Source organism: Oryctolagus cuniculus, chromosome 1 (genome assembly GCF_051225735.1).
Source record: "Oryctolagus cuniculus isolate XC-2025 breed Fujian yellow rabbit chromosome 1, ASM5122573v1, whole genome shotgun sequence".
Classification (NCBI taxonomy): domain Eukaryota; kingdom Metazoa; phylum Chordata; class Mammalia; order Lagomorpha; family Leporidae; genus Oryctolagus; species Oryctolagus cuniculus.
The window spans coordinates 228,861,450-228,886,638 of NC_142867.1; the positions used below are offsets into that span (position 1 = coordinate 228,861,450).

The following is a 25,189-nucleotide window of genomic DNA, read 5'->3' on the forward strand; positions in this document are numbered from 1 at the left end:
CAGAATAAAAAGTCAACCTGTGGAATGGGAGAAATATTTGCACATCATGTATTCAATAAGGGATTAATATCCAGAATACAGAACTCCTACAAATAAAACAGACAATATCCCACAAAAAAATCCAATTTAAAAATAGGCAAAAAGTGGGTATTTCCACCAAGAAAATATACAAATGGCCAATAAGCACATAAAAAGAAGTTCAACATTACTAATCATTGGGGAAGCACAAATCAAAAGCACAAAGCACAATGAGATACTGTGTCACAGCTGTTAGGATGGCTACTATCAAAAACAGAAAACAAGGGTTAGTGAGGAAGAGGAAAGCTGAATTCACGTGCAGTACTGGCGGGAATATAGTGAAGCCACTACGGAAAACAGTTTGGCAGTTCCTCAGAAACTAAAAACAGAATTACACGGTCCAGGTCCAGCAATTATCCAACATAATTCCAAGTGGGGACTCGGAGATACAATGGGGGTGAGCACTTGGCATTGTGGTTGAGACACTGCCTGGGACACCACAGTTCCATATCGCACTGCCTGGGGTCAAATTCTAGCTCTGCTCCCGATAACAGGTTCTTGCTAAAGTGCAACCTAGGAGGCAATAGATGATGGCTTAAATAACTGGGTCCCTGCCACCCACATGGGACTGGGTTCCCAGCTCCCAACTTCCAAGCCTGGTCCAGTCCCAACTTTTCAAGTATTTGAGGAAAAAAAAAAACAAACAAGCAGATAGAAAATGTCGCTTTCTCTTTCAAATCAATTCAACAAATTTTTTGAAAAGGAGATATACTAATGTATACTCACATTCATAGCAGCAGCAAACACAGCTGCAAACTAAGTGTCCATCAGTGAATGAATAAACAAAACATATAATACATACAATGGAATATTATTCAACCCTAAAAGGAAATTATAATACATGATACAACATGGATAACTGTTAAACTTAGGCTAAATGAAATAAACCAATCAGAAAATGACAAATACTACACAATTCCACTTAAATGAGCTACGTAGAATAGTCAAATTCATAGAGATAAAAAGTAGAATGGTGGTCACCAGGGACTGAGAATAGGTAGGCATTGTTAATGAGTACAGAATTTCAGTTTTGCAATACAAGAAGAGTTCTGTGGATGGATACTGGAAACAATTGTATAATGATGTGAGTGTACTTAATCCCACTGACTCTCAAAAATGGTTAAGACAATAGCAAGTTCATTTTACCAAATTTAAAAAAAGCAAAAGGGGAAAAGAAAATCGTAACTATACAGCTAATATCATATTTGACAGTGAAATTGAACACTTTTCCCCTAAGATCAAGAACAATCCAAGAATTTTACTCTTAGCAAGCCTTCCACTGTACTAGTAATCTTAGCCAGTGCAATAAGAAAAATAACAAAAGTCATAAGCATCAAAAAAGAAATAAAACTGCCTTTATTCACAGATATATACAAAGTCTCAGGGAATTTATATTTTAAAGTTACTAGAACTAGTAAACAAATTTAACAGTAAAACAAAACACAAACTCAATATACAAAAATCAATTGTATTTCCATATAGTGGAAATAAACAATTGGGAAATAAACACTTAAAACAATACCATTTAGCGTTAAAAAAATACTTATGAATGAGTTTAAACAAAAATATATAAGATCTCAAAATTTTTTAAAACATTAACAGGAAAAAATTAAAATGACCTAAATTAGTGGAGAGATAAACTGAATTCATGGATTAAAAGATTTCAATTCTTCACAAATTGATAGGATCAATGCAACTCAATCAAGATTTCAGCAGGATTTCTTGTAAGAAAAGAAAAGTTGATATTCAAGCCAATTTTAAAATTTATATGGAAATGAAAACAAAAACAGAAAAAGCCAAAATAGTCAAAACAATTTTGAATTCTTTTCTTCTTTGAAACGGAGGGAGGGAGGGAGGGAGGGAAGGAAGAGAGAGAGAGATCCCTTCTGCTGCTGGGGAAACACTCATAATGGCTGGGAGGCCAAGGCAGGGGAGCCAGTTCCCACATGGGTAGCAAGACAGCAAGAAGCATCACCACTCCCTCCCAGGATCCACATTAGCAGGAAGCTGGAATCAAGAGCCAGAGCTGAGTATTAAACTCAGGCACTCCAACCTAACAGGCATCTTAACCATTAGGTCAAACACTAGCCCCCGAAACAACTTTGAAAAGGAAGACAGAATATGAAGAACTAACACATCTAACTTCAAAATTCATCATAAAGCTACAATAAGCAAGACATAATGTTATTTGTAAAAAGATTAATGAAGAGAACACTGAGGCCGGCGCCGCGGCTCACTAGGCTAATCCTCCGCCTTGCGGCGCCAGCACACCGGGTTCTAATCCCAGTCAGGGCGCCGGATTCTGTCCTGGTTGCCCCTCTTCCAGGCCAGCTCTCTGCTGTGGCCAGGGAGTGCAGTGGAGGATGGCCCAAGTACTTGGGCCCTGCACCCCATGGGAGACCAGGAGAAGTACCTGGCTCCTGCCTTGGGATCAGCACCGTGCGCCGGCCGCAGCGCGCCTGCCACGGTGGCCATTGGAGGGTGAACCAACAGCAAAAGGAAGACCTTTCTCTCTGTCTCTCTCTCTCACTGTCCACTCTGCCTGTCAAAAAATTTAAAAAAATAAAATAAAAGAGAACATTGAGTCCATAAATTCACACAAATTATTTTTCAGCGAGAGAATCAAAATATTCAGTGTGGAAAGCTTTGTCAACAAATGGTGCTGGAACAAATGAATATTCATATTTTAAAAAGACTGATTCCTACCTAACACACTAAAAAATTAACTTAGATAAATTAGACATAAATGTAAAAGCCAGTATCATAAAATTTCTAGGAAAAAACATAAAACTTTGCAACCTCAGCTCAGGTTATGACTTCTTAGGGAGGACATAGAAAACATTAATCACAAATAAAAAGTGAATAGATTGAATTTCACAAAAATTTAAAATTCTGCTCATTTCAAAACATATTAAAAACTAAAAAAGAAAGCCACAGACCAGAAAATATTCACAACATATATACCTGATGAACTGTATCAAAATAGAAAAAACACCTACAAATCAATAACTGGACAAAAAACATGATTTATTTTTAATGGTCAAAAGATTTAAGCACACATTTTTTTTAATAGTATTTTTTTTATAGATTTAAACACACATTTTTAAAGATATATGAATGTAAAACAGCACTCGGGCCTAAGAATCAGCCATTCAGGCATTCAGGCATTTGGATCCAGCTAAAAAGCCCATGAGAGTTTCTCAGGCATGGAAAGCCAAGACACTGTGGCAAAAAAAAAATAATAATAATAATGACCTAAATGAAAGATCTCTGTGAGTGAGATCACTCACAGTGGAAAGAAGGAACCATCAAAGAAGGAGGTACCTTCCTCTGAAGGGAGGACAGAACTTCCACTTTGACTATGGCCTTGTCTAAATAAGGTCGGAGTTGGTGAACTCAAGAGGCTTCTATAGCTTTGGCAGCTCATGACAAGAGCCTTGGGTGATTACTGACATCATAAATAAGAGTATCAATTGTTAAATCAACAACAGGAGTCACTGTGCACTTACTCCCCACTCCCCATGTAGGATCTCTGTCCTTAATGTGTTGTACTATGCGAATTAATGGTATAGCTAGTATTCAAACAGTACTTTATACTTGGTGTGTCTGTGTGGGTGCAAACTGTTGAAATCTTTACTTAGTATATACTAAATTGATCTTCTGTATATAAAGATAATTGAAAATGAATGTTGATGAAGGATGGGAAAGAGAGTGGGAGATGGGATGGTTGCAGGTGGGAGGGAGGTTATGGGGGGGGGAGCCGCTATAATCCAAAAGTTGTACTTTTGAAATTTATATTTATTAAATAAAAGTTTAAAAAAATAAAGATATATGAATGGCCAATAGATACCTGAAAAAGTGACCACCATAATTAGTCATCAGGAAAATTAAAATTAAAATCACATAAGTACAATCACATTGTAAATTAGTCAATAGAGTACTAGGCAGCAACAAAAAGAAATGAACTGGGGCCGGCATAGTGGGTAAAGCCCCCATCTGCAATGCCAGCATTCCATACAGGCACTGGTTAGAGACCCAGCTGATCCACTTCCGATCCAGCTCCCTGCTAATGCACATGGGAAAGCAGCAGAGGATGACCCAAATGTGTGGGCCCCTGCACCCACTTTGGAGATCTGGAAGAAGCTCCTGACTTCTGGCTTTAGTCTGGACAAGCCCCTTGCTGTTAAGGCAATTTGGGGAGTAAACCAGCAGATGGAAGATATCTCTATCTCTCTTTCTCTGCCCCCCCTACCCTCTCTCTTTCCCTCTCTAACTCTGCCTTTCAAATAAATTTTTTTTAAATCTTAAAAAAAAAAGAAATGAACTATCAGCAACTGCAAAAACATGGATAAGTTTCAAATATATTGAAAAAAAAAAACACTAAATCATATATTGTATAATTCTATGCATATGATAATTTAAACAGGCAAAAATCTACCATGACAGCTTCTTGGGGTACATTAGTGGGGATCAACTAGGAAAAAGCAGGAGGAAATTTTCTAAAGGGATAGAAATCGTCTATATCTTGATGGAATATGAATTATAAGGGTGCAAGCATTCAGGAAAACTGCTTGTTCCTCAGATTTGTATATTTCATTACATGTAAATCATACCTCATATTTTAAAAGAAAAAAGACATGGGCTTTGGGATCATAGAGATTTCAGCTCTGCCACTTGGCAGCTGTGTGACCTTGGCTAAATGTAACTGTCAATCTCCTAGAGCTGCTGGGAAGAGTAATTGAGACAATGTTTTCCAGTCATTAGCACAGAATAAATGTTTATTAAGTATCAACAAAAAGAAGCTGGAAGTCCTCTGTCCAATATTTCAACAAAGAGAAACATACAGGAATGACAACAGCAACCAAATGCTGGGTGATCCACATTTATTATCTCATTTTTTTAAAATAATACCTAACAGTAATTAGTACTGTTTTATGGATAAAGAAATTTAGTTTCATAGATTTCTTATGACCATTAATGAAAGAAGTGGCAAAGCCAGGGTAAAAATTTTCTTTGTTTTTTTTTCCCACTACACCATTCACCAAGCATTCTGCCAAGGTCACCTTCAGTAATTAACCCTGCAACTGCTAGGGCAGACAATTCATGTAAGAAACTACTAACATCTCCCTTCATTCTCAGCAGTACTAACTCAAGCCTCCCAGCACTAAAAAGGAGACCAATGGCTGGATGTGTGAATGGAAGTAACATTGCCAAATAGAGAACTAAACTGCTACTCTAGGCTTTTACTATCTTCTTGGGCTTCAAAATCATTGCTACTACTGGAAGACTCTGATTCCCCTTCCTTATAACAATTTCAAGGTAAGAGAATTCTGAAAATAAAATCTGTGCTCTGGGGCCAAAGCTGCAGCACAGAGGGTTAAGTTACTTACTGCCTGTGACACTGGCATCCCATATCAGAGTGCTGGTTGAGTCCCAGCTGCTCTGCTTCTGATCCAGCTCCCTGCTAATGTGCTTGGGAAAGCAGAGGAGGATAGTCCCAGTGCTTGGGCCCCTGCCACCCATGTTGGGGACCCAGATGGAGCTCTGGGCTCCTGGCTTCTACCCAAGCCATTGCATCATTTGGGGAAACAACCAGAGAATGGAAGATACTTCTCCCTCCCTCCCTCCAATCTTCTTTCCCTCTCTCTCTCCCTCTCCCCCCACCTCCCACCTCCCACCCCTTTACCCCATCACTCTCCCATCACTCTGCCTTTCACATAAATAAATCCTTTCAAAAAATACAAATCCTTTCTGTTAATACAAGATCCTTATAAGAAAGTTAAAATGCATAGATAATGAAAGTTTCTTTGTAATTTCATTTTCCTAAAAAATACCACTATTAACTCATTAAGTCCCAAGTTTTTAGTGACATCATACATTTATTGACCAATTTAAGTCTTTATAGATGTCATATGCAAAATAGTGGAACAATAAGTTTAACAGTTCAGTATATCTTCTATTGGACTAAAATTCCACTTTTTGGCTGGCGCCGTAGCTCAATAGGCTAATCCTCCACCTTGCGGCGCTGGCACATGGGGTTCTAATCCCAGTCGGGGCGCCGGATTCTGTCCCGGTTGCCCCTCTTCCAGGCCAGCTCTCTGCTGTGGCCAGGGAGTGCAGTGGAGGATGGCCCAAGTACTTGGGCCCTGCACCCCATGGGAGACCAGGAGAAGTACCTGGCTCCTGCCTTCGGATCAGCGTGGTGCGCCGGCTGCAGCGCGCCGGCCGCGGTGGCCATTGGAGGGTAAACCAACGGCAAAAGGAAGACCTTTCTCTCTGTCTCTCTCTCTCACTGTCCACTCTGCCTGTCAAAAATAAAAAAAATTCCACTTTTTTTTTTAGAAAGCTTGTATTTAATAAATATAAATGTCATAGGTACAGGTTTAGAAATGTAGCAGTTCTTCCCACCATACCCACCCTCCCACCTCCACTCCCATCCCACCTTCTACTCCCACTCCAATCCCATTCTTCATTAAGATTCATTTTTAATTATCTTTATATACAGAAGATCAACTCTATATTAAGTAAAGATTTCAACAGTTTGCACCCACACACAAAGTATAAAGTACAGTTTGAAGACAGGTTTTACCATTTATTCTCATAGTACAACTCATTAAGGACAGAGGTCCTACATGGGGAACAAGTGCACAGTGACTCCTGTTGTTGATTTAACAATTGACACTCTTATTTATGATGTCAGTGATCACCCGAGGCTCTTGTCATGAGCTGCCAAGGCTATGGAAGCCTCTTGAGTCCACAAACTTTGTCAGTATTTAGACAGGGCCATAATCAAAGTGGAAGTTCTGTCCTCCCTTCGGAGAAAGGTACCTCCTTCTTTGATGGTCCCTTCTTTCTACTGCAATCTCACTCACAGAGATCTTTCATGTAGGCCATTTTTTGCCACAGTGTCTTGGCTTTCCATGCCTGAAATGCTCTCATGGGCTTTTTAGCCAGATCCAAATGCCTTCAGGGCTGATTCTGACCACCTTCTTAATCTGTTATTCCACTGCATGGGTAAACACAATCCATTTAACTGTCCCATTAAACTTTTTAGGTGTTTCCAATTCTTTTACTACTATAAATGCTGAAAGAAGTATCTGTGAATGTATATATTGCATAACTGTCATTTCTTAAGAATAAATCTCTAGGTGGGCTGCTAAATCGGTAATTTTAAATTTTATTTCTAAATTTTAAACTGTTAAATCATAGTTGTGCATATCATGAGTTTTGCCAGACCTTACCAGATTACACTTAAGAGTGTCCCATAACCTCATCAGCACTGAAAATTATGTCTTATTTGTAGGAGTTGCAAACTCAAGAGGTCTACAGAAGACTGGGTAAAAGAGATCACACATGGCTCTGCAACAAACTTAAAAGAGAGTCATTGCGCTGATTCAGCCAACAGATGCCACATGCAAATACAGGCTCACTGTTCACAGGAAAATCAAAAATCCAGATTTCATGAAATTCTTGCAGATTTTAAATGCTGACAACAAAGATGCTCTTATTTAAACATCCTGCAAGTCAAACAAAATATACCTATAGGCCAGACCATGCTTAGCACATGAAGTCTTGTGCTAACAGATGAAAAACACATAACATTTGAATCTTATTATTCTGCAGTTTCTCTTTTTCCTATGTCTATTTCCTGTATTCAGTTCTGGTTCAAGTGACTGTCAGCTTCCTTCAAAGAGAGAAACACCTTCTCTTTCAGATTCATATCTACAACAAATACTGGATCAAAAAACAAAACAAACAAAAACTTAGGTAGACTGGCTAAAGAATGGTCTTACTTGACCAAAGTGTAAAACCAAAAAGGGATATGAGGACTCATTTGGGGCTAAGCTGCTGTACTCTTAAGTACCCCAAGTTAACTTTTACAGAAAATGATGACTTGTAAAACTACATATTACTTCGAAGAGGGAGGTTTTAATCTAGGGTGTCCCTCTACTATTGGTATGTTTGCCCAACACAGATTTTCTCTTTGGTGAAACATCAAAAGACAAAGACAAATTCTCACAGACTCCCATTACATCATATATTGAATTAAGCAATCACTTTTAGCTTTTTTTTAATCAAATAAAAGCAGGGTTCATACAAATTTTTCTCTGATCTCAAAATGTTATACACTGCAGCTATAGAAGCACAACTGCAATAACCTACCTAGCCTCCCAGTTTCTTCTCATTCTTTCTTGGTCATCCATTATAAATCTCTAGACTTGGATGTGCAAGCATTCCCTGCACCCACCAGAGATAAGGTCAGAAGGCAACCATGACTATCCAAGGACCCAACTCCCGCCTTTGAATGCAACTATCTTCTCATCAACTGTAAACAAGTGCTAAACTCTTGGTTCCAAAGGAGTCCCCACCAAGTCAGTATAAACTCTGAAACAGGGGCAGAGGTCAAGGAGATGAGGGTTCAGCCTAAGCTCTGGAGCTCATACCACCCCAACCCTGTTCAAAAGAATCCTTATCAGAAGGGAACTCCCCAGCAAAAGGCCACATTCAGGAGCCCTGATCTAGCAGTGATGTAGCAGATGCAGCCAAAGCTTTGGAAGTATTCTTAAAAATTTTACAGGGACCTGGTACTGTGGCAACAGAGAGTTAAGCTGCCGTTTGCAGTACCAGCATTTGAATGCGCGCTGGTTCAAGACCCAGCTGCTCCACTTCCAATTCAGCTCCCTGCTAATGTGCCTGAGGAAGCAGCAGAGGATGGCCCAAGTCCTTGGGCCCCTGCACCTACATGAGAGACATGGATGAAGCTCCTTGCTTCTGTCTGGCTTAGCCCTGACTACTGCAGCCATCAGAGAAAGGAACCAGAGAATGAAAGACTTCTCTGCCTCTGACTCTGCCTCCACCCTTCAAATAAATCTTCTTAAAAAATTTTATGAGGGGCCGGCACTGTGGCACAGCAGGTTAAAGCCCTGGCCTGAAGCACCAGCATCCCATATGGGTGCCAGTTCCAGTCTCGGCTGCTCCTCTTCCAATCCAGCTCTCTGCTGTGGCCTGGGATAGCAGCAGAAGACGGCCCAAGTCCTTGGGCCCCTGCACCCACATGGGAGACCCAGAAGAAGCTCCTGGCTCCTGACTTCAGATCGGCGCAGCTCCAGCCATTGCGGCCATCTGGGGAGTGAACCAGCAAATGGAAGACCTCTCTCTCTGTCTCTACCTCTCTCTGTAACTCTGTTTTTCAAATAAATAAAATAAATCTAAAAAAAAAATATGAATACAAAATAGCTAAATTATTAACGGATGTTGTAGAGTAAGGGAGATTTGTGAATTTATAGTAATTTGCTTCAGGAAGAATCTGTCTGATAAACAGTGGAATAATCCTAAAGCTGGGCCATAAAAAAACTCTTTGAGAACCTATTCAAAAGGAATTGTTTATTTTGTGCCCAAAATCATCTAGTATATATAAAAGAGGCCCAAAACACTTTGAACATGGCCTTTATTCTTTCGCATACAAAAAAAGCTCCATTATAAATGTCAGAAAACATTATACCACCTTAAACTATTTGCATTTGAGAGTGGTCACAATCAAGACAGCTAGAGAGAAAATAGATTAGTTGTAAAAGACTCTGAAGTCTCAGATACTTCACTATATACATTGGGGTGTGTCATTTAACCTCTTCAGGTTAACCCTCATAGAACTCATCTGTAGGGCCAGTGTTGTGCCATAGCAGGTTAAGCCGCCACCTCCAATGCTGGACCCACTTCCGATCCAGCTCTCTGCTAATGCACGTGGGAAAGCAGCACATGATGGTCCACGTGCCTGGGCTCCTGTATTCACATGGGAAACCCAGATGAAGCTCCAGGCTCCTGGCTCAAGCAGTGGATAGCCCAAGTGCTTGGGCCCCTGTTCCCATGTGAGAGAATCTGGATGAAGCTCCTGGCTCCTGGTTTTGGCCTGACCATTTGGGAAGTGAACCAACAGATGGAAGATCTCTCTATGTCTCCCTCTCCCTCTCTCCCCCTCCCTCTCTTTGTAACTCTGCCTGTCAAATAAATAAAATCTTTTTTTTTTAAAAGAAAACTCATCTGTAAAGATAGTATCTTTTAAAAATAACCTTATGGTGGGTGTTTAATGAAAAATGTACTTTGTGTTTAATAAGTATTAACTATTATGTGATAACAGCCACATCAAGTTTACAGTCTACCTTTCTGATTGAACCAGAATTCCTTGAGGGCAGTCTCTGTGTATTTCAGTTCAGCACACAGTGAGTAGAGAAGAAGAAAGGGACAAATACTGTGTTAAATGGACTAGGTATTACAAGTTAAACTTGAAACTGGACAACTGTAGATGATGTAACCCTCTCACACCTCCTGAATAGGTACAGTATGTAGAAAATAACAAATGCCTCATAAATTGTAATTCCTTTTCCTGATAGCTAACATTCAGCCTTAAATTCACTTTCTGCAGATAACACTTGAGCTTATAGACTACTTTCTAAGACCAAGAATGTTGACATGTAGTTTGACAACTTGGAGTGTATCCATTTGGACATGAGACAGAATACTGGCATTTTTGGATAGAATCTTCTGAGAACTCTGAAATGCAAAGATTCCACAAAAAGTCTCCTTGGGATGCCAAGATACAACTGAATTGAAAGGCAGACCAAGTGCATGGTAACAGGCTGTCTTAATCTGAAGCTATCTTTTATCTGGTCTGTTCATCCCACCACCATTCAGGGATGCCTGTTTGGTAGGTATGTATCTACCAGTATGGCAAGAGAGGCCAAAGACTAATTTAACACTCAAGTCCCCCTTTTTTTTTCGGACAGGCAGTTAGACAGTGAGAGAGAGAGAGAGAAAGGTCTTCCTTTTTCCGTTGGTTTACCCCTCTAAGTGGCCGCTACAGCCGGCGCGTTGTGGCCAGTGCGCTGCGCTGATCCGAAGCCAGGAGCCAGGTGCTTCCTCCTGGTCTCCCATGCGGGTGCAGGGCCCAAGCACTTGGGTCATCCTCCACTGCCTTCCTGGGCCACAGCAAAGAGCTGGACTGGAAGAGGAGCAACCGGGACAGAATCTGGTGCCCCAACTGGGACTAGAACCTGGTGTGCCAGCACCGCAGGCAGAGGATTAGCTTAGTGAGCCGCGGCACCAGCCTAGTCTCTCTTTCTTAATACAAATTAGTTTATCTCTAAGGCAGAGAGAGAGATATCTCCCATCTGCTGGTTCACTCTCCAAATACCCACAACTGCCAGGGTAGAGCCATGCCAGGGCTGGGAACTAGCAACTCAATCTAGGTCTCCCACATGGGTGGCAGGGACCCAACTATTTAAGCTGCCACTGTTGCCTCCCGGGTATGTATTACCAGAAAGTTAGTTTTGGAAGCAGAGCTGGAACATGAACCCAGGCACCATTCACTCACCCCTCAAGTCTCTTAAAATTTCATTTGTGGCAGGCATGGGGCTTAGAGGTTAAGACCCTGCCTCCCATATCAAACTGCCTTGGTTCAATGCTCAGCTCTTGACTCCAGCTTCCTGCTAATGCAGCCCTGGTAAGCAGCAAGTGATTGGATTCCTGCCACCCACATGAGAGATCTGGACCGAGTTTCCAGCTCCCAGCTTTGATCACCCCTAGCCGGCCATTACAGGCATTTGGGGAGAGAACCCATGGCAGATGGGAGTTATTCCTTTGTCTCTCAAATAAAGTTAATAAAAATTAAAATACTCAATTATCTAGGTTCTTCATCAGAATATATCTTATTTTTTAAGATCTGAGTCAGCAAGAATCTCAAATATACAGTGTTTTAAAAGTAGTACCATTTTAAATTAAAATTTTTTTCCTCAGCATCCTTTCTATAACACCTTGGTACTGATCAAAGATAAAGTGCATAATCTAATCTGAGTATTATTTGTTTTAAATAAGCTCAGAGGTGACTTCTTTAGTCTCCTGACAGGTTAAATGGGCTGGCAGATAGTCACTTGGAAGGTTACCTGCCACTGCTTGCGGGAAGGGGATCAAACACTCTAACAGTCAATGAGATGGTAAACAGTCTTGGCCAAGCATATATGACTTATGTCCCTGTGACTGAACCATGAGGTACTTCCAAAAATTCATGGAAGGTGGAATTAAAACATAAACTTATTTTCTTGCAAATTTTTTTAAATCCAAGCATACTTTTTTCCATAATACTTTCCATGAGCTTGCTGAAGATCCCACACATTAATTTGAAGAAGTAACTTAACACTTATTAACATCTGGAATGACTCATCTTTGTCATTAAGGAACAGAGGCTAGTTTAACTGAATGAAATGTGTCTACAACAGCTCATTAGTGCAAACAGGATGAGAAATTCAACTTTATACTACATAGCCTAGAACAGCACACACTTAATATTTGACAAGCATTTTTCTAAATGCTTCCTTCTCACATATTACTTCACTTTTTAAAAATTTATTTATCTTTCATTTTTGTCGGCACCGCGGCTCACTAGGCTAATCCTCCGCCTTGCGGCGCCGGCACACCGGGTTCTAGTCCCGGTCGGGGCGCCGGATTCTGTCCCGGTTGTCCCTCTTCCAGGCCAGCTCTCTGCTGTGGCCAGGGAGTGCAGTGGAGGATGGCCCAAGTACTTGGGCCCTGCACCCCATGGGAGACCAGGATAAGTACCTGGCTCCTGCTATCGGATCAGCGCAGTGCGCTGGCCGCAGCGGCCATTGGAGGGTGAACCAACGGCAAAGGAAGAGCTTTCTCTCTGTCTCTCTCTCTCACTGTCCACTCTGTCAAAAAAAAAATAAAAAAAAATAAATTAAAAAAATTAAAAAAAAATTATCTTTCATTTTTGTTAGAAAGGCAGACACAGAAAGACAAAATATTTTTCATCTGCTGGTTCATGCCCCAAATGCCTGCAACAGCCAGAGTTGAACCAGGCAAAAGCCAGGGACCTGGAACTCAATCCAGGTCCTCCCACATGGGTGGCAGGGATTCAAGTACTTAAGCTATTATCTACTACCTCCCAGGATAAAAGCTGAATCAGAAGGAGCAGCTGGGATACAAGCCAGGCATTCTAACACGGGATGTGAGTGTCACAAGTGGCAACTCAACCACTCCACCAAACACCTACCCTTACAACTTCACAATAGGCTTATAAAATGGGAATAAATTTTTATGCATTGTCCCCTTGAGAAAACGAAGGCAGAGAGATTAAAATAACTTAATCAAGATTACAGCGCTTGCAGTGCTGGCATCCCATATGTGTGCAGGTATGAGTCCTGGCTGCTCCACTTCCAATATAGCTTCCAGCTAATGACCTGGGAAAGCAGTGGAAGATGGCCCAAGTGCTTGAGCCCCTGCACCCACATGGAAGATCTGGAAGAAGCTCCAGGCTCCTGGTGCAGCTCCAGCCATTGCAGCCATTTGGGGAGTGAACCAACATATGAAGACTTCTCTCTCTCTCTCTCTCTCTCTCTCTCTGCCTCTGATGTAAATAAATCTTAAAAAAAAAAAAAAAAAAAAAAAAAAAAAGCTAAACTACTCATTTAAAGTGCAGGTGAAAGATTTATAAACAAATATGTTCACTGGTAAATTAAGCTGGCATCCCAGTTCATGTTCTAGCTGCTCCATTTCCAATCCAGCTCCCTGGTAATGGCCCAGGAAAAGCATCAGGAGATGGCCCAACTGCTTGGGCCCCCGTCACTTATATGGGATACCAGGATGAAGCTCCTGGCTCAGCTTTGGCCATGGCAGCCACTTGGGGAGTAAATCAGCACACGGAAGATCTCTTTCTTTCACTCTCTGCACCCGCCCCCCATTTCTCCATAACTCTGCCTTTCAAATAAACAAATAAATATTTTTTGTCCAGGTCTGTTTAATACATATAAAAGAAAAATGCATTCACTCTATAATTTCTTGTAAAATAGGAAGTAAGAATAGATGTAGGAGATATAGAAGGGGAAAGAGAATTCAAAAAGTCCTTCTCTTCAGTAACTTTAACTTCAAAAAAAAAAAAAGGTAAAGATCAGACACAAACTGGAAGGACATTCGCTAATGAGAAATAATGGTTACTTCTAGGAGGTAGGATCACAGAGACTCCCATTTTTCTTTCAGTGTTTTCAGCAATAAGCACACATTATTCTACTCTCAGTTTAAACAAAAGCAATTTTTTCCTTTTATCAAGCTGTACCAAGATCTTCTACTGGTTAAAAAAAACTAATCTGTTTTAACTTTAAGTAGCTACTTTCCTTGGGATCCTATCCTTTGAACATCAGTCAATATGGTCAGTATACATCACAAAGAATGTTTATCTTCAGTTTATCAGACTGTATTAAAATGGTATCTTCAATTTTGTCCAATATTTAATCTTGATGTAATTATTCACAGAATTATATTACGAGAGAAATTGTAGGCCAAAAATTCAGGAACAGCCTTGCTGAAATAGATAATAAAAGACCAAAGTTTGACTGGGAAGGAAGAACAGCTGTTACTAATCCAACTATTTACCCTTTGACCCTGTATCTGGCCAATAACTGAACAGTACCAATTGTTTCTGTGTATTATGTGCTGTTTACAATCCCTGAGAGGCATGAAAAGAATTAATAATTTAGCTTAGAAAGTTGACAGCCTTTAGTGGGGAGCCCCTTGTCTGTGAGACAGAAATCAGAGCAAGGAGCTGTCCTGCAGTCACAGGTCCCTTTACTGTTCCTGTTTTATAGCCTAATTGGCCCCCAAACATAAATCAATTATTTCTCCTGTTTTAAGCAACAATGACTCCTATTCTCAAACTTCCCTTGTATGAAATCAGTCCTTGTTCTCTTGAATTTTACAACTACACAGTAAACATGATGGCTGAGGAAAAAATTCGGGGAGCAGGGCAGACAGGGGTTATTTAGAAAGAGAAGCACAGAAAGGTTATGATGTTTTGAACTCTCTTGACCTTTGACTGCCCTTGGCCCTAGCTTATGCTAATGGGCATAGTACAGGGACCCTTCTTGTAGAAATGAACTTAGCCTGAACCTGTACCACAACATTGGACTCCCAGAATCATAGGAAGGCAGCTGGACTGTGAACAGTTGCCCATATTCTAAGCATGGTTACCCATCTGCTCCATCACAGAAAGGTTTCTAAAAAAGGCAGTTGGAACTGGACAAAATGAGTCTTTCTTCAACTAGTTCTAACATCTCTGTTCTCCCCAACTTGCTGTCTACAACCAACACCAAGCACAACTAGAAATTAACAATGAAGGTATCTCCTGTTCCAAAATAAGTAAGCACGAGCAGGCTTTCTCTATCAGGAAATGGGAGAAAGGAGAGGAAAAACATGGGAGCCTCCAAACTCCAAAGACAGGACACAGAGAGAATCCTATTATTCTCAATCTAATGTGCAAAAGTCGTGAAGTATTAACAAGAGATGTTATTCCTTCTCAGTCAGAATCCAAAGAATTCGAAGTACCAAAAATCATAACCAGGGCCTGGTTTTGAGCACAGCAGGATAAGCCACAGCTCACAATGCCAACGTCCTATGTAGGAGTGCTGATCTAAGTCCCAGGTTCTCTGTTTTCAATTCAGCTCCCTGCTAATGTGCCTAGGAAAGCAACAAAAGATGGTCCAAGTACTTAGGCCCTTGCCTACACGTGGTTGACCAGGATGGAGCTCCTGGATCCTGGCTTTGGCCTGGCCTAGCGCTGGCTGTTGCAGCCCATCTGAGGAGTGAACCACAGAACAGAAGATCTCCCTACCCACCTGTACCTCTCTGCATTTCAGGCAAATCTTTTTAAAATCATCATAACCAATTTAACACAACACACACTCCACCTCAATCTTGAAGTTCCTATCACTTGGTAGGGCTGGAGCATAACCCCAAGACTGGTACAGACAGATAAGATTTTGCTTTTGCTTATTTATCATTATAATAATCAAAAAGAGAAAATAAAAATACTACTAATCTTCACAAAAGTAATACAGGAATTATTGAGAATATGATCCACATATACTAAGTAGAATTAGAGTCTCATTCTATATTAATATATAAAAGTATGTTTCACTATCTGTTCATTCTCATGCAATAGAGAGGTGTGAAAATCACCACCTCTAGCCAGGGAGTCTATGAGGAAACGTTAGACCAGCTAGACAGGACGCCTGGTCCAGAAAGAACACTTAAACAGTAATCTTTGTCACAGTATCAACAGCCTTCTCTCAGAAAATAGGCATTAGTTATTTTCAATTGTTACTAAGCACAAAAAAAAAGGAGATAAACTTAATTACTACATGCTAAATCTGAGGTTTAAACATGTTTTTTAAAATACTTTCCAACAGACTATTAATAGATGAGAGCAGGAATCACAGTTACTCTTCTGTGTATCCCTGGAGTCTAGAGCTGGGCCTAGAGAAGAAACAATACACAAATAGTTTTTCACTATTTGGCATGTTTTATGTGTAGTTGCCTGAAAGGTTACACAGCATCTCAATGTCCTTCCTAGTTTTCAAAAATGCTCTTAGGAAAGGAGTGTGACTAAGAAAACAACTGAATTTATCTTTTCTTCTGCTTAAGTAAAGGCTATAAAGGAGAATGAGAAAATAGTATATTCAAAGACAAATCTAGTTTCCTGTTGTTTGGTCAGCATCATAGGATTGTTTTCTCTCATAATTAATAGTGTTAGCTGAAGAAACATGGATTCTTCAAAAGTCCCAACCCTCAGAACTGAAATTAGCCAACATGGTGAAAAGGTGAGTTTAATCACTTTAACAGCAGGTTGGTGACACACAGCCAGACCTATGACCCTAAAAAGTACTACAACTAGAAAAATAATTCTAGAGCATCTCACAGAGTCTTAATCTAAATTACCATTTGAGCTTTTGGAATTATAGCAAAATAAGATCTGTTAACCACTAGATACTCCCACATCCTATTTCTAACAATTATATCCATGTCCCAGAATGATACAAGCCCCATTTTAAGAGCACTGAAAACTCAAACAATGATTTATCTATATGCTCAATGTCTACATAATCCTGAAGAGCATTATTTTATTAGACCTTGAAATAGTAATTCTTATATCTTAATCTTAAAAATGTGGACACAAATGCCATAGAAATTAAACTGTGATACAAAGATTTCTCAATTGCAAATTTCCTACCCAGGCATAATCTTACTTTTAAATAAACTGTCAAAATTAACTTTTGAAGAGTAGTTGTGAGAAGATAGTTGTATATGTGTGCAGAAATGAAAGTACAATTCTTGCTGCTGCTAGTTTCATAGGAGGATATTAAATAGAAATGTCTGGCTAATAACCAACTTTCTACTAAAAGGATAAATCATGGCCACTGAACAACATTAGAAGAAAAAGAAAGCATAGTTAGAAATAAAATGCCCATCTCATAATTACAAATTAAAGTGAAATAAAATCTGAGAGTCAAAAAAGTTTATCAATGACACCTTAGGCTATCCATTTAAAAGTGCATGCATACATCTTTTTCTTACCAATGAACATTGGGTAACATTCAAAACTTACTAGTGCCTGGATCGAGCTCAGCCAATTCATCCTGACAGAAACCTAAAGGGAAAACAATAGGGGAAAGAAGATTATGATTTGTAAATCACTACAGGCTGACTCCAAATATGAAAAAGAAAGTATCAAACAGCAGGAAAGAATTCATACTCTGAAGTCAATTTGGGTTTGAGTCCTAGCTATAACACTTACCCACTATATATCCCTCTCTGAGCCTCCATTTTATTAACCTTAATATAAAAAGGTAGATGACTACACTTACCACAGAATTGAAACGAAGATTAAATAAGATAACAATATGTTTAGTAAAATTCTTGGCACACAGCAGGAGGAGCTCAATAAACAATAGCCAAAGTAATAATGTTTTTTTAAAGATTTGTTTATTTTATTTTATTTGCAAGAGTTACACAGAGAGAGGAGAGGCAGAGAGAGAGAGAGGTCTTCCATCCAATGGTTCACTCCCCAATTGGCTGCAAAGGCCGGAGCTGTGCCAATCTGAAGCCAGGAGCCAGGAGCTTCTTCCAGGTCTCCCCCGCAGGTGCAGGGACCAAAGCAGTTGGGCCATCTTGTATTGCTTTCCCAGGCCACAGCAGTGAGCTGAATTGGAAGTAAAGCAGCCAGGCCTCAAACCGGTGCCCATATGGGATGCCGGTGCTTCAGGCCAGGACATTAACCCTCTGCGCCAAAGCGCCAGCCCGCAAAGTAAGTAAGCCTACCAAGTTCAGATGGAGCAAAAAGTCATAGGAGGGGAAGGCATTTGGCACAGTATTTAAGATGTCCACTGGGGGACAGGGGTTGTAGTATAACCCACTGTTTTGAGCCACTGCTCAAAACATTTGCATCCCACGTCAGAGTGCCAGTTCAGGTCCCTGCTACTCCCCTTCCAATCCAGCTTCCTGCTAATCTGCCTAGGAAGGCAGCAGATGGTGGCCCAAGTAGTTGGGTCCCTGCCATGCACATGGAAGACTCAGATTAAGTTCCAAGCTCCTAGCTTTAACTTGTTCCAACCCTGGCCACCGTGGGCATTTGGGGAGTGAACCAGCAAATAGAACATACCTCTTTCTCTCATCTTCCCTTCCTCTTTGCCTGTCTCTCTTCCAAACAAATATAATTTTTAATTTAAAAACTCAAGAAATTACCATTTAATATTTTTCATATTCTACTTAATATTATCAGTTCTTTCTCAAATGAAAGCAAAATAAAATATAAACATACAACAAGTATCAAACAGGGACACAATTTTAAATTTTTGCTGATGTGGGAAATTTTACACACAAATGGAAGCAACATTTCCATTAACAATTATGCTGTTCAGATTAGAATAAACACATTTTGAAGCACACTTCATACCCAAAAATTTAAGCTACATTTGTCTAGTATGCAGCTATCATACTGGAGAAGAATCAAGCAAAGTGAGTGGCAGGCATAGCAGGTGCTCTACACATAGCTGATGAAAGTTCTTTCTTCCTGGAATGATGCCTATTTTCTCATTTGTTTCCCAGTTTAAGTATTTCCCCAGAAAAACTTTGTCTCACATACAAGGTCAACCCTCCAGTTATTATTATCTGTATAATACCTGGGCTGCTTCTTCAAAGCATTCATCAACATAGGATTACTTGTTCAGTGTTTGACTCTACCATATGACCATTCCACCAGAGCAGAAACCTGATCTGCCTTATTCGTGGCTGTATTCCCATTACCTTTCATAGGCATGACACACAGTAACTGCTTATTAGATATCAACTTAGTATCTGAACAGTAAATTCGAAAGTAGGGCAAAACTAGTACTAGAGCGGAGTAAGAGCCTCTTCTGTCATCAGAGCAGGGTAATCAGAACCCAAACCAGCAACTGTCAGTCATATAGAACAGAGATTCAAGTAGCAGATGGACTGTTAAAACATGATAACATTAGGCCGGCGCCGTGGCTCACTTGGTTAATCCTCCGCCTACAGCGCCAGCATCCCATATGGGTGCCGGGTTCTAGTCCCAGTTGCTCCTCTTCCAGTACAGCTCTCTGCTGTGGCCTGGGAAAGCAGTGGAGGATGGCCCAAGTGCTTGGGCCCCTGCACCCGCATGGGACACCAGGAGGAAGCACCTGGCTCCTGGCTTCAGATCAGCACAACGCGCTGGCTGTAGCAGCCATCTGGGGGGTGAACCAACAGAAGGAAGACCTTTCTCTTTCTTTCTTTCTCTCTCTCTCTCTCTCTCTCTCTCTCTCTCTCTCTCTCACTGTCTATAATTCTACCTGTCAAATTAGACATGGTAACATTTTTATTTATTTGTTTGAAAGGCAGAATGACAGAGAGAGAAGGAAAAACAGAGATCTCACATCAACTAGTTCGCTCTTCAAATGCCTGCAACTCCCATGGGTGGGCCAAGCCAAAGCCAGGAACCAAGAATTCCATCCTTATCCCCCATATGAAAGTATGAACCTAAGTACTTGGGCCATTATCTGCTGCCTCCTATGTTCATAAGCAGAAAAAGATCCAAGAGAAGCACCTTGGACTCAAACTGGCAATCCAATATGCAATGTGGGCATCCCAATTGGTGTTCTAACCTGCTGCATCACAATGCCCACCCCAAATATGCCTTTTAAGATTTATTTATCTCTTTATTGAAAGGCAGAGTGTCAGAAAGAGAGGGACATTTTCCAACTACTGGTTTATTCCCCAATTGGCCACAACAGCCAGGGATGGACCAGGCTAAAACCAGGAAGCAACTCCATCCTGGCCTCTGATATGGGTGGGAGCGCCCAAGCACTTGGGCCACATCCACTGTCTTCCTAGGCATATTAGCAGGGAGCCAAATTGTAAACAGAGTATCCAGGACTCAAACAGGCACTCCGATTTGGGACACTGGCAAAACCAGCCACTAACATGACAACTTTTAAGGTCCTCTACAATCATGAGCTGTTCTGGCCATACCATCAACATGCTACATCTCCTTTCTTGGTTTTTAATGTTTTTAAGTCTATTTTCATTTATTTGAAAGGTCGACAGAGATCTCCCATCTGCTGGTTTCCTTCCCAAATGCTCACAATAGCCAGGGCTGGGCCAAGCTAAAGCCAGGAGCCCAAAACCCAATGTTGATCTCCCACGTGGGTAATAGGGACCCAAGTACTTGAGTCATCACCTACTGCCTCCCAGGGTACATATTAGCAGAATCTGAAGCAGAGCCAGGCCTTGAACTCTAGCACTCTGATATGGGGTTCCAGTATACTGAGCCATCTTAACTGCTGTACCAAATGCCCACCTGCCACATCCTGTCTTGCCTGCCTGTATTTCCTCCTCCTCCACTGATTAAAAAACTATAAATGCTTCAAATTTCCACTCATATTCCACAATAATGCACATGGAAAACAGAAGAGGACCTTCCAGCATTCACCAAATGATAAAGGAATCATTTAAATATCTGCCTCCGCCACTAGATAGTTTTTCAAAAGGTAGGAACTATGCCTTATCTACCTGCTGGAGATGTTCTATGCCCAGAACAGGGGTTGACATATTATGGAAGGTATTCAAATGTAAAAGTAAGTAAACAGAAAATACAACCCTGCCTTAGATCATAATCTAGAGGGGAAAAGTCACAAAATCAAAAAACCAGAGTCCATTACAGACTCTGCATTGACAGTCTGAAAGAGACAACTGAATCTGAAACACCAGAGTTTGGAAGCTACTAAAAGTGGCTCAGAAGTCTGAGAAGGCTCATTCAGAGCAACTTTAAAACCTCTCCACATAAAAGCAATGAGAATCAAATATCCATGGAGAGATGCCAGGTGTCTTAGCTCATTCAGGCTGCCACAGCAAAATTCCATAAGCTACATGATTTATAATCTACAGAAATCTATTTCTGAAGAGCAAGTCCAAAACCAAGGGACTGGCAGCTTGGTACCCAGTGAGGGCCAGCTTTCTGGTTCATAAATGACATCCTCTCATTGTGTCCTCAGGTGCTAGACGAGATAAATGAGCTCTCTAGGATCTGTGTTACGAGAACTAATCCTATTCATGAGGGCCCCACTTTAAAATCTAATTACCCCAAAATCCTCTGGGGCCCAACAGCGTCTTCTTGGGAGTCAAGATTCCAGCATATGGATTCAAGTGAGACACAAACATTCAGACCATAGCACGAAGCAATAAGAAAATAATTCATCATTACACATAGGTTGAATACTGGAAAAACTGCCAGAAGTGAAACTGAAAATAAACATTCGCTTAATATAAACTGACCTGAAAACATGAAGGTATGGGAAGGCAAGATGAGGTAATGGGAAAGTTCCTAGGTTCCACCTCAAGCCACTTCTAGTTATGACTTTAGGCAACTCACTTCCCATTCTGGGCCTTACATTCTGCACACTAAATGAAAGGACTTTACAGAACTTTACTAGAGGTCTTAAAGACAAAGCCTAATCTAACTTTTGAAAGCAATCGATATTCTGAACTCATAGTAACTAGATCAAATACAAAGATCGGATGACTCAAAAAACAAAGAAAATGCTAAAGAAAAGAGCTGAAGTGGAATCTATTGCTTTTATCTGACTAGCAACCATTCCCTCCTTCACTGATGGCCTTATCCCTCTTTCACCACAGGTCCGTATGATCCAAAGAAGATCATTATAAACTGGGAACACAGCAGCAGCTATGTTATAGGTAAGAGCTTAACATATGCAAGTTGCTGCTAACTAATCCAATTCACTATGACAGCAAAGTGTAGATTATAGTAGGGTAACTACTGAACCATTCATGACATAATCAAAAACACAGGATGGAACCCTAGCATCATTAATGTTATGTTATTTTCTAGCACTGACTTTTTTTTTTTTTTTTTTCATTTTCAGCATACAGATTGTTTGATGTGGTGATTCCAGATGTTGCTATTCCCTGAGGAGTTCACTCCCCAAAGGTCTAACAATCAGATCTGGCCCATTCCAAAGCCAGGAGCCAGGAGTTCAGTCCTGGTCTCCCAAGTAGGTAGTGAACCATCATCTGCTGCCTCTGAGGAAGCTAGATCAAACACAGGGTAGCCATGATTTGAACTAGCATTCTGATATGGGATGTGGGCATCCAAAGCAGCAGCTTAATTGGCTGCACCACAGTACCCTCCCTGGAACAGATAATTTTAACTTCACTCTTAAATAACTACATGAGACTATTAGACGAGAAGTTGTCCCTTCTAAGTTTCTGTTGCAGCCTCAAAGAAAATTTAATATTGAAATACTCTGGCTATAATTACAAATAGCTGTATCAGTTGTTATCAAAATAATAGTTCTATCAGCCTGCAAGAGCAAACAATCACTTCTTCCTCCCAATATTAAGTATTTGCAAATACTGCAGTTGCCCAAGGCTTAGAAGATGTAGATATTCTAAGACTGAACCTATTTTTAGAGAATGAATATTCTAGACAGGCAAGGAACACACAAAAATTAAGGTCACTGTACACTTATAAATGGCTACGACGGTAAATTGTACATTATGTGCATTTTACAATGGGGGGGGTGGAACAGGCGTTGTGGCACAGCTGGTTAAGCTGCTGCCTGTGACACCAACATCCCAAATGAGCACTGGTTCGAGTCCTGGCTGCTCTAGTGCAGATCTAGCTCCCAATAATGTACCTGTGAAGGAAGTGGAAGATGGCCCAAGTACCTGGGGCCCTGCCATCCATGTGGGAGACCAGGAAGGGGGTCTAGCCTCCTGGCTTCAGCTGGACCCAGCCCCAAGCATTACAGTCATTTGGGGAGTGAATCAGAAAACAGAAGACCTCTCTCCCTGTAACTCTTTCAAATAAATAAATAAAGCTTAAAAAAAAGATTGAGCCTATCAAAATTTTGAAAAAAATTTACTGTATGGGGACGCATACACATACACAAGATGTAACTGTGAAATAGCACGGAGTAGTATGAGCATAAATTTTTATATCATTTTGAAACCTGGAATCATTACTTATTTTGCCTTAGGAAGAAACTTCTCTCTGAGCCAGCTTCCTTATGTGTGGACTGTCATGAGGACTCAATGATATGATGTACTTACATGAAAGTCTTTGGTAGACAAGATGAATATTAATGAGGGGAGAAGCAGCAATCATGAGGTCAGGGGAAGTATAAACATTCACCAGGTAGACAAGGCTATGTGAGAGACATATTCAGAGAAGTAATGTGAAAATAATGAACACAGAAAAGAAACAGAATGCTCCCTTGTGAGGAGTGGAGTCTCAGTAGGACCACATATAAAGACTTTTAACGGCCATACATGAGTTCTTGGCTTTTCTGCTACAGTAAACAGTCACGGAAAATAAATGCATTCATCAGGTAAGTTTTGTCAACCCAACTCTGACTACTTCAATAAAGTGGCTGTAAAATCTCAACCCAGAAACTAAAAGTGCAAGGAGTTAAAAAATAATAACTTGGGGGGCTGGCACTGTGGCACAGCAGATTAAAGCCCCAGCCTGCAGTGCCAGCATCCCATGTGGGAGCGGTTCAAGACCCAGCTACTCCACTACCAATCCAGCTCTCTGCTATGGCCTGGGAAAGCAGCAGAAGATGGCCCAAGTCCTTGGGCCCCTGCACCGTCGTGGGAGACCCAGAAGAAGCTCCTGGCTCCTGGCTTCAGATCGGCATAGCTCTGGCCGTTGCGACCAACTGGGGAGTGAACCATCAGATAGAAGACCTTACTCTCCTCTCTCTGTGTAACTGACTTTCAAATAAATAAATAAATTTTAAAAATAATAATAACTTGGAGTCAGGGGGCCGGTGCCGTGGCACAGCGGGCTGATGTCCTGGCCTGAAGTGCCAGCATCCCATGTGGGCGCCGGTTTGAGGCCCGGCTGCTCCTCTTCCGATCCAGCTCTCTGCTATGGCCTGAGAAAAGCGGTGGAGGATGGCCCAGGTCCTTGGGCCCCTGCGCCTGCACGGGAGGCCCGGAGGAGGCTCCTGGCTCCTGGCTTCGGATCAGTGCAGCTCTGGCCATTGTGGCCAGTCAGGGAGTGGGCCAGCGGATGGAAGACCTCTCTCTCTCTCTCTCTCTCTCTCTGCTTCTCCTCTATGTAACTCCGACTTTCAAATAAATAAATAAATCTTTAAAAAAAATAACTTGGAGCAGCACTGTGGCATAGCGGGTGGGGCTGCTGCTTGCAGTGCCAGCATCCCACATGGGCACCAGTTTGAGTCCCAGCTGCTCCACTTCCAATCCAGCTCTCTGCTGTGACCTGGGAAAGCAATGGAAAATGGCCCAAGCCCTTGGGCCCCTGTGCCTATGTGGGTGACCTGGAGAAGTCCCTGGCTCCTGGCTTCGTATTGGCACAGTCACAGTTCTAGCCATTGCAGCCACCTGGGAAGTGAACCAGAGGATGGAAGATCTCTCTCGCCCTCTCTCTCACTCTGCCTCTCCTTCTTTCTCTGTGTAACTATGACTTTAAATCTTTAAAAAAAAAAAAAAAAAAACTAAAAGAGCTTTGCTGGGTAACAAACATAACACGACATGCCACCCACAGCCTAAGAACATTCACAATTCTAGGAACTTTTCCTTTTTCAGGGCCTACCTTCTATCCTCTAGTCTCCTTTTGGTATACTGCATGGCTTGATTAGAGGCTGAGAAAATACATGGCTTTGTTTTGTTTTTTCTTGGTAACAAACATAAGCTAGCCAGATCTACAGCCTGGTCTGCACCCTGAAAGCTA

The 25,189-nt window shown here is 41.2% G+C and overlaps 1 protein-coding gene across 4 annotated transcripts in view; it reads right to left on the reverse strand.

The window, feature by feature from the left end:
• NR6A1 (nuclear receptor subfamily 6 group A member 1) overlaps positions 1–25,189 on the reverse strand; it is a 260,240-nt gene that overhangs the window by 208,690 nt on the left and 26,361 nt on the right. For all 4 annotated transcript variants that reach the window (XM_002720460.6, XM_008273332.5, XM_008273331.5 and 1 more), the window contains exon 2: positions 17,525–17,566. In XM_002720460.6, coding sequence (XP_002720506.4) covers positions 17,525–17,566 — 42 coding nt within the window. The remainder of the gene's footprint in view (positions 1–17,524; positions 17,567–25,189) is intronic.